Genomic DNA, 10,723 nt, shown 5'->3' with positions numbered 1-10,723 from the left:
AAGTACTATATAAAAAAAATTCAATTTATTTTGAGAAAAATCACGAAACCTTTTATAATTCTATTATGATGATAAGTTATTTTGAAACTATATGACACTAGACATAGACTTGTCATAATTAACAGAAAATAACAACAAAACACAATTTCACTTGAACGAAAACTGGACCACAACAAAAATGAGAAAAAAAACTATATATTATTGGTATTTTATATATGTAAAGGTAGAATAAGGGCTCAGAATAATGTTTTTTAAAAGTGTAGAACTAAGAGGAAAGGTTCTATGGTCCATTAATAGGTTCAAGAGATCATATGTAACAAAAATTTACGTATGTACTATAAACCATATTTATTCCTTTAAAAAAAATTCAATATAGTTATGCAAAAATTCCATTGCATTACTAAAATGTTTCAAATCATACAAAAATATTACTAATTATAGTTTTGAATGACCAATAAGCAGCATAAATTGATTTAAACAATTAGTCACCACAATTGATCATGTGTATATGGAGATCTTTATAATTCTAATGAAAAGTCTTGTTCTTTATTTCCCCAATACGCCTCTTCTAATTTCATTGCCTCGGCCTAAAAAAAACATAAAATTTTTTAGAAAATGTAAAATATTTCATCAAGGGGCCATGATTCAGCAAATTAATTCCATTTGAAAATGCCGATAATTTGGATATTTTATTGGTGTAAAACTTGTTCTGTGCTGTAACTAAAGAGAAATGAATAAGAAGGGGGGGAAACGAAGGAAGTGAGTTGTTAGGTAATTTCAGTTAGAATTGTTTATCAGAATCCTGATCCCATGTCCCTGATAACATTCGTTAAATTAAATTAGGGTTAGGCCGGATACTTTTTTGGCTGGATACCGGATACCGGATATCTGGTATCCTGATAGTTTCAATATCCGGTATCTGGCCGGATATCTGGCCAACGCTCGATATCCGGCAAATTACCGGATAACAGGATATCCGGCAGTAAAAATCGGCCAGATATCCGTTATCCGGATATTTTCAATATCCGGTAACCGGCCAGATATCCGGCCAAACTGGATATCCGGCCCAACTCTAAATTAAATCCATTCAATCTTCTATCCTGTAGCATTAAACCTGCATTAGTAATGTAATGTAAGCTTGATATAGATATGGGTTGAAAGTAGAAATACCAGGGATCTAAAGAGATAGGACAATGGCCGATGAATTGATGTACATCCCTAATAATTATACACAAAGTTACACCTTATGAAGATACAATTGGTAAATTAAAAGTTTGGACACTCAACTTAATAAACCATCAAATCAAAATAACAATTAAAGTCCCAAAAGTTGTTAAGCCAACGAATAAGTAAACATTATTATAAAACTTTGGGGACCAGTTTAATAAACAGCCTAATGTCCCCTCCCTCAATGAGTGATGCTTAATGTCAGTGATAAACGTAAATATCAGGCAAATTATTAGCAAAGAAGACATGGTGATATGTCAGTCATGTGCCGTTTAGTTGACAGAAATAATAATATTGTGCGTTACCAAATGTTTCCCGATTAAAGTAAGCAAATCCTTTAAATTTCGCTCTAAAAAAATATTTTTTTTATTGGGTTTGCAGTTAAAAACTTTAAACAAAGTATCTGTTCAAGGAAATAGATTATAATGCCCAATAAAAAATGACGTCATACAATATAAACAACCAATGATAGTGTATATTATAATTGACCAATTGTAAAATATATACTCGCCTATCAATGATCATTTGTATTGTATGACGTCATTTTTCATTAGGCACTATAAGCTGCTTCATGTTCAAGAAAGATTACCTTTATTTCATCAATTTTATCATCTAGAAGATCTTCATAGCCCTCTGAGATGAAAGCTTCATACAGGAACTTGCTGATTTCTTCAGACTTAGCGTCCCCACTAAATATTGTTTTCAGGGCAGCTGGGGTAATCCGAGTTTTTGTTGTTGACTTCACATAGAAATTTTATTTATTTTAATTTATTTTAATTTCAAGCATAAGATTAATCGGGTATAGTCCCTTTCGTAACATCGCATTTTATGGGGCGATTCTTCGTATTTTTCACAGTAGCTTTTCTCCTTTTTTTATCCTATTTCTGCGGGGGGCTCTAACCCTGCGGGGCCAATTACCTAACCTACCCTAAAATAACCTATAAAAAGCCATTTTAAAAAATAGACAATTCGCCCCTTATGGGGCGATGTTACGAAAGAGACTTTTCCCGATTAATCTAATGGCATTGGTAATATTTTTTTGAAAAAAATCACCAAACCTATAATTTTAATTTTTTGTAAATCTACTCTTTTGGTTTTTTAATGGTATACTCCCAAAAAGTGAAATAAAATAAGATAATATTTAGGGTCAGAAAAAGAGGTCTGTCTGCACCGACGGATCTCGCTAACCACTGACCCGTTATGGTTTTCCTTGAAAGAGTAGCTTCTCATAGGTCCTGGGAAGTTTTACGACTATTTTACCACCACCCGCCAAGAGAAACTAACCCCATCTAGCGGTAAACAAATTATTTTTTGGTAGACAACTAATCTTAACATATATAGAAAAGAAAAATGTTATGTGCACCTCTAAATCTCTAGGGGCGTAGCCAATAGTATTTATCATAAAACACAATAATAATTGAACTTGAATAACAAAATTGAAAGAAGTAATCTAATAGAAATAAATCAAAACTAAATTTGTTAATAATGTCTTTTGTTACAAATTCTTCTAAATTTTACATCCTTATTAAAGTTAAGGACAATATTTTTTAAAGAGAGATAAGCTCTAATTAGTTACTAGACTATTAGAATAATAACAAAACCTATTTAATATTCATACGTATACAAATTTATTTTGAAAAACCACTTCATCCAAGAAATCAAAAAAAACTTGTTGGGGATTTAACCTGGTTAACCTAAAGAGGCCAAGATACACCATGAGATCTAATCTTGCTAATGAAGTGCACCTGATTATATGGGCAAACGCCCTTCAGACAATCACTCCGTTGATTGCACGACCTTTGTCCGGACGTCCTATCTGTGAATGTTAATGATTTGCACCTGCCTACTTTTTGCCAAGGCAATACTCCTATTTTTATGCCACAGTTACTAGTTAATAGGTTAATAATTGCTGACTTGACCACAAATATCTAATATTTAATAGTTGCTTTGCTACAGTTTTAATCTAACTCTTGAATTATGAAATATTATAAAATCTGAATGCTTTTCAATTTTTCTAATAAAAAAAATGATTTCCTAATAAACTAATTCTTACTAACTTGAATTAGTGAAGATTACTTTTGCTAATATAGGTTAAATAAACTTTATTAAATTTCTTCAGAATTAATATTTGCATGAAATTTGTTAATTTAATAGCTTCTCCAATATAATTATCTAATAAATTCGATGTAGCGAGAAACCTTAAAAACCTTTTTTGAATATGTTTATCCTAAATTGGTATATTCAGCTTTTGCAACGGCCAACCCGGGTTATGAAAGTACCAAACTATGCATTAAAATAAAATGAATATGTGTTACAATATATTATTTTGTATGCTTGTGTTGAAATACATATCTATTAATTTGAGGAAGTGTGTTGTTTACTTTCTTATTATGTAGCTTGCTTGTTAATATTGGGCTACAAAAGACAAAATTGCCCAAGTCAAAATTATAAATAACTAAAATTTCTATTCCTTAGAGGGTATTGAGTTTATAGAGTTTGATGGAGTTTTACTTGCAACTGGTCGTCTGTATATTTCTACATCCTCCTTCTAGCAAATAACATTTTACAATATATTGTGGTAAGACGGCAGTATACGGACAAGCCTTTCATAGAGTTGCTATGCCGCGGCTTATCAAATTACAACCCAACGTTAATCCTATTATCACCATTTCACCCTGCCCCTCCGGGGCCTTGCCGACATATCACAAGCAGCGGTCAAATTGGACATCTCTGATAGTGGGAGGGGCACGGCCCCTCTACTACAACCCCAAGCCCCAGTCACCTGCCTTGCCAGGGGATGTCTACATCCCCCTTGCCGCAGCCGGACCTTCCCCTTTCTCTGCCATCACCTGCCTACCCCAAGGAGGTAGCCTTCCCTCCTACCTTTGCGCCTGTGGACACAGCCCCCCAGCTCAAAGGAACCCATAACCAGCTACCCCTCATCATCTATTATTATACTTCTATTTGCTATATAAACCTGTATGTCTTTTGTAATGAATCAGTTCAGAATATATCCTTTAATCAGTAACTCCTTGTAGTTATTTATTGGTAGGATCTTTAAGGCTAGGGGCTCGTTTGAATCGAACTCGCGACTGTAGGTTGAAACGCTTCAACTTACCACAATATTTCTACATAATAGACCACAGGGAGGGAAGAGACATTGGCTGTTTATTTCAACAGTCCCCAAAGTTTTATAATAACGTTTTCTTGCTCGTTGGCTTAACAACTTTGATAAGTTGGTTCATTAAGTTGAGTGTCCAAACGTTTCAGCTACTGATTGTAATCTACAGTAGGGGCAATTTTGTGTATCATCATTAGGGATGTACATAAATTTATCGGCCATTGTATTATCCCCTTAGATCACTGCATACTAATCGACTTTTCGAGGCTAAGTGGTTGAGAATCGTATATTTTGAAACTGTTATTTTTTAGGTAGTCTATCTCTATACCGCCGCATTTTTTTAAACGAGAAGCTGTCTACAGTGACTATAAAAAAATGACGTCATACAATATAAATGACCAATAATAGGCCAAAATTACCAGTATAAATTTTTATTGACCAATGGCAGGCCAGTATACATTTTAATTGGCCAATGATGTCATTTTTATAGACACTAAGAAAAGCTTCTAATAAGATTATTCTAAAAGAGTTGCTCAACAAATTTGTGTTGTAAAATGTTCTAGAGGCCTGGCTAGGAATGAAATCTTTTTTAACTGTGACAGTCAACTTTGGCTGCTGGGTTGGACCCACTAAGGGAACAAGATACTTGTTTATTTTATTTTTGTAGAGGATATTAGCAAAGGTTTTTAAATTGTCAATGTTAAATTATGGCCAGCAACTTCATTTTCTATATTCATCACTAAACCTCTCAAAATTATTCTTTACTTTTGAGCAGGGACAAGGAAATGGTATTCTGACATATAGCTCTAAAGGAAAATTTCCCCACAACCTCCTTCAACTTTTCCTCCCTTTCTTTCCCACCCCTCTTAAGTTACATGACAAAAACAAAATATACCACATACTTTATAAGGTTTCGTGATTTTTTGTAAAATTGTTGATTAGAATAGCTACCCCTGACTTTTGAGCCCTCGATATATGTTTGAATAGGTACATTAAAAATTAATAGAACTAAAAGCGGCGATTAATGAATTATACTCCAAATGTAAAGAAAACTATCAAAGAACATGTCCTAACTTTTGTGATTTTGTTTTAACCAAAAGTTCAAAGTTTTGATTCACCGGGCTTCAACAAAATAGACTTTTCTTAATAATTATTCAACAGAATTCATAAAGTAAGGTGTCAAATCAAAGATCTGTTAATAATGGCATTTTTTCTTTTTTGTTGCGTTTTAGTACCTTAAAACCAACTTATTTTTTTAAACTTACTTCAAAAATAAAAGGTCTACAAAAAAAAACCTATTACATATCTAAATTCTATGGATCATTTTACATCTACTACTTTCTAAAAGCACCGACTAGCTATTTTTTTAAATCACAAAAGTTAGAACACGTTCTTTCATAGGCTTGCCTAGCATAAGCTATAGATATTAAATACTTTTACGCTTAGGAAACCCTAACTCCTAAAGTCATTTATATTAGAGAAGTCTGATCATTAGATATGTATACATTAATGTAAACTCAATATTTAAGTATCCGTCCCTGGTTTAGCCAGCTTATGTCCAGGGAAGACAAGCGTCGTTCTTTTTGGTGAGCTTGGAGGTGGTGGGGGAGATGCCTTGGGGGTGGTGGGGATCTTGTTGATGATGGGTGTCAGTTTAGAGGTTGATGGGAACAACTATAAAAAAGTATTTAATAGTTATTTCTCGCATCGCATTATAAACGGCTTTCCGCGGATATAAAATGTACAATTATAAGATTAAAACCAGTTTTTTTAGCCCCGAGATGCCGAAAGTTTTAATCTTATGATTATACATTTTTATATTCGTAGAAAGCTCAATATATTACAATGCTAGACATAGTTTTTTCGTGTGGATGAGAACCATGATCCACCGGATTCGAATGAATACGAGAATAGATATTACTTCTTCTTATTTTGATAATTTGTTTTTAATTTTTGTTCTGTTTATCAGGGCTCAGCTGCTACGCGTCAGCCGCTATCTAGTTCAGTGATATCGTCATACTAATTATTACAAAAATTTAGCAGGATGTCCAAACCTCTTCCGAAACAAATAATCCATTTTTTCAGAAATTTTTTGCATTTACTTTTGAGGTTTATGCGTGGCTGCTGAGCGATGATATTAAAAACCTTTATTTGAATCAATCTATCTTTACTTTGTATTTGTCTATCTTTTCATATCATATCTTTATTATAATACATTTTTTTTATTTTCATACTAAATTTAAAAAATCATGGAAAGATAACGAAGTTAGGTTAGGTAAATGTTAATAATTGCCCTGCACGGTTAAAGCCCCCCGCTGGGGCTAGCAATAGGAGAAAAGCTACTGTGAAAATACGACGAAACCAGCTACTTTGTTTTCTTTCCATGGTCCAATTAAAATTGTTATTTATTATGTAATTTTAATTCCATGCTATATAAACCTTAGTTATGGTTCCATTATCCATTTTTGATATTTCCATTGTGCTAAAAGTTATTTTCTTTATGTCTTGATCGGCAAAATCTAAATTTTTAGGCATAACACATTATGATATTTATTCTCTTGTTTGTATGAAGTTACTCCAAAAGGCTGTAGATTTAAATTATTGGTTGAAAAGTTTGGACAAAGCCTTTTCAGGGAGGACCATGAAGCCATAGTTCTGATTCAATAATTTTTTAGTCCAATTCAAAAATATCTATAAAATTGTATGTGTGGTAACCATCGGTTTTTAGACTTAAATTATGTATTAATCATCCAGAGGTATATTCTTCTTATGAAAAATATGTACAATTTCCCACTATGGTCTCAGATAAAAAGGTCCAAAATCGACCCACCCTAGTCTTTATCAAACTTTGGGGACCAGTATGGTTTACAGACCAATTTTTTCTTAATTCACTTGGTATTGAAGAAACACATCTAAAATTGATCTATAGACCAATAAAGATCTACCCTCCAACTAATATTTTCCGGCAGTCTATCCATTTTGCTTTAAGGGAATTGATATTTCTGTTTGGGTGGAAGAATGATATTTGTCTTATTGGGTTAAAGATGAATTAGCTTTAAATAAAATCTTAATAAAATGTTCCTTTTTAAATATTTTCTGTCGTATTGTTCTAAATAAATTTATTTTAAGAAATAGATTTATTATTGCTTGGATCTTACACCAGATTATCATGTACTCTAATTGAGTGAAACTTATAGCAAGCTAAAATAACGATACCACCTCCCCCCTCTTACACCCCCTTTATCTTATCCCCTCCCCTATTTACCTACTAGATTAACGAACTGACCAATAAGTGATGTTCATGTTAGCAACCTAAATTTACGACAACTTTTCCCCTGTCATAATATCCACGAATATTCTATATATTTATGTTAAGCATAATGTATGTCCATTCCTGTTTTAATATCAGCAAAACTGTCATCTATACTGTTATCTATCTGGCTAATAGAGGCATCCATTGTTGACTTGATTTCTCTCAGACTTGGCAAACTAAACAAGGACAATTATAACCATCAGAATCTAGGGATATAATAGTTATCTATCGCATCGTATTATAGACAGATTTCCGCGAACAATGAAAAAAATACTAAAACTAGTCCCGAGGAAAAACTGTTGTTAATTTTATGATTTTATTTCAACATTCGTGGAAAATTGTCTGTAATACGATCCTATACATGATTTTTCAGTATGGATGAGAACCATATTGTGATGCCATAACCCTAATATGCTGCCTAGAACCCAACAACTTATCCTAAAGTAATAAGGTATATTGTTGTGGAAGAAGAAAATCTCCTGTTAACATGTTACCTGTTAAATCCATTATTGACCAGGTCCTCATCACTGCTAAAGCTGTTTAGCTGTTCCTGTTGGACCAGCCCTGCGGGGCTCCCACTAGCCCCGGAGTATACCCCTGCGGGGCTCCCACTAGCCCCGGAGAAACTGAATGAGTTGGAGACCTCAGCAGTTAGTGGAGCACCAGCGTTGTTCAGTGTACTGTCACGTTTGTATGTGTAACTTTTTGCTTAATTTTCAGAAATTTAAAAAGAAAACAAGATAAAAAACGGTCATATATGCGTTGATATTAATTAGATTTTCGTCGTCACTATATAACCTGATTAAAAAATAAGGACACTGTAATAGCAAAAACTCTAATAGCGACTTACAAGTTTTTATTGGAAGGAGAAAGAAAATTTGATACTCATAGAAATGCTCCTTGTCTAGAAACCCATTTTAATGGCTTCTAAGAGAGGTTATGTTTTATTATGGCTTTTTAATCTGAAAGGCACATGACATAATCATTTTCAATGATTTACCTAAACTCCGCAAATACCCAGTTCTTATAAAAAAAATTACCCGATTAATTGATCCTAACATATGACCTTTTGAAAACAGACATACATCCAATTACTTTGCTTGGATATCTTAGGAGAAATAATACGTGAAATTTCAAATAATTTGTAAATAAACGTTACATACTAAAAAACATGGATTAATATTCAAAAAAAAAATTGAAGGGAAAAGAAAAAAATTGCATCGTAAATAAATCAAATTTAGGGATTTTTTAAATCAAAAGAAATAGCAATTAAAATAAAATAAAATTTTTTAGAATATTTGTCTCTCCTCCTAATATAGACATTTAACTCTGCATGTGAAACAGTTGCACACACACACACACACATTCATGCCTAATCATAATAATTTCATGGGGTTGAGGAGGACTAAATTGGCTGGATGCGCCCTGGGCGAGATTCGAACTTGACCCCTGTACAGACTGACATCAAAGGATTTTTAACAAGTAGCAAGAAAAATTAATAGACATTTGTATTTAAAAGTGATTGTGTTTAAGGTTTTATATGTTCAATTGGGACTCATTTTTGCTCAGATGTCCCAGTTCAAAATTTTATAATTCCAAATTGGGGAAAATGTGATTTTCTTGGCTGCTATTTAAGATAGACAGATGAAATACATTGTTTTATCCGTATATATATTTCAGCAATGCTTCAAAAGAATAAACCTTAATTTCTTTGAGTTTTTGCATATTCTCTCATTTTTTTTCTTTTATTGTAACTGAACATCTGTTCTTTAACTAACTTTGTCTGTTTGTCAACTCAATGATTTTTTGTGCTTCGCTACTTTTTCTATGGTAAATTTAATCATGAACAATTAATTAATTTTGCTACTGTATAAATACTTTGCCTTTAGCGGTTGGGGAGTTGGGTAGGAGTAGATTACTTCATTAGACTCAACTAAATTATAACAGTGTTAAAACGATACAGAGACATATTTTTAAAAGCGAAGCTTTTCTATAATTAGGATCGGTCCGTCCGTACGTCCGTTCGTCCGTCCGAGATAGATAGCTTTTATTCGTACGATTTAGAAAGCGTAGCAACTCTATAATCATTACCAGAATGTCCGTACGTTTTAAACATGTTGATTTTTCTACTTTTTTAACAACAAATTTTCAAGTGTTCTAATTATCCGTTTGATCTGATTTTTAGTATATTGATTCCTGGGACAACAAAGAACAATATTATAAGCGAAGCAACTCTATAACAATTCCAAAAATGTAAGTATGTCCATAAACATTATCCTGCTTCAAGCAGTTTTTCAACAAATTTACTTACAATTTTGCTTCGGCTCTTATACTTTTAAATTCTGATTGTTCAGTTCAGATACTATACAAGTGTTAATGTCCGTTTGTCCTACCGTTTCAGTGCTTTGCTTTCATGGATGTTTTCATCCTTGTTTATTATATGTTTTGATTACAGATAAACCAAGTAAACAGTTTTGTAAATTTTGTATTATATGATAAAAATTTACCACTTATCATCTTAATTAATCTGTTATAAACATTCCTTACATAAAAGTGAAGTCTATTTTATAATAAAAAATTACAAATTAATTGTATTCTTAATTAACTACTATTTTTACGTTATTTTTGAAGATCTTTATAGTGTCTATAAAAAAAATCACATTATATCATACAAATTACCAATTACAGGCCAGTATATATTTTAATTGACCATTGGTAGGCAAGTATGGCCGTAATTTTCTATAAGCATTATAAATAGCTTTTTTCATGAAATAAATGAGTTATATATCACAATATTGCTTTAAATTAATGGTCTGAATTGTATGAGACTACCTGCAGGTGATGGCGTAGTGACAACCTCATAATCAAATCCAATGGTAGATGCTTCGTTGTCATCAAAATAATCCACAGAGTCTATGTTAACAATATCAATTCATGATAATTTTATCAAATATTCTTGTTATTTTTTCGTGAACTTCATCATTAGGAAAATTGTCGCTTAGGTCCAGATAAGAAAAAAGACAAGTTGTACAAAAATCAATCTAAATATTACAAGTTTCTTT

The 10,723-nt window shown here is 32.4% G+C and overlaps 1 protein-coding gene and 1 long non-coding RNA gene across 2 annotated transcripts; both read right to left on the bottom strand.

Annotated features, from left to right (window-relative positions):
• Positions 1-397: 397 nt before the first annotated feature.
• LOC145324909 (uncharacterized) lies at positions 398-2,457 on the bottom strand. The gene is made up of 3 exons (XR_013881356.1): positions 2,416-2,457; positions 1,817-1,966; positions 398-587 (listed from the first exon to the last, which is right to left on the bottom strand). It is a non-coding gene; the product is annotated as an uncharacterized LOC145324909 (long non-coding RNA).
• Positions 2,458-3,691: 1,234 nt separating this feature from the next.
• On the bottom strand, positions 3,692-9,116 carry LOC145324843 (uncharacterized). Its single transcript, XM_080167569.1, has 7 exons — positions 9,034-9,116; positions 8,156-8,341; positions 7,745-7,837; positions 6,788-6,869; positions 5,889-6,022; positions 4,916-4,979; positions 3,692-3,775 (listed from the first exon to the last, which is right to left on the bottom strand). Exons 1-7 carry the CDS (start codon positions 9,039-9,041, stop codon positions 3,692-3,694), a joined length of 651 nt encoding a protein of 216 aa, XP_080023695.1. The 5' UTR covers positions 9,042-9,116.
• Between the last annotated feature and the right edge of the window lie 1,607 nt (positions 9,117-10,723).

Source organism: Acartia tonsa, chromosome 1, assembly GCF_053477335.1.
Source record: "Acartia tonsa isolate MP-2025a chromosome 1, ASM5347733v1, whole genome shotgun sequence".
In the NCBI taxonomy this organism is placed as follows: domain Eukaryota; kingdom Metazoa; phylum Arthropoda; class Copepoda; order Calanoida; family Acartiidae; genus Acartia; species Acartia tonsa.
Note: the sequence above shows the minus strand (reverse complement) of the source record. Positions and strands in the feature narration are given on the sequence as shown.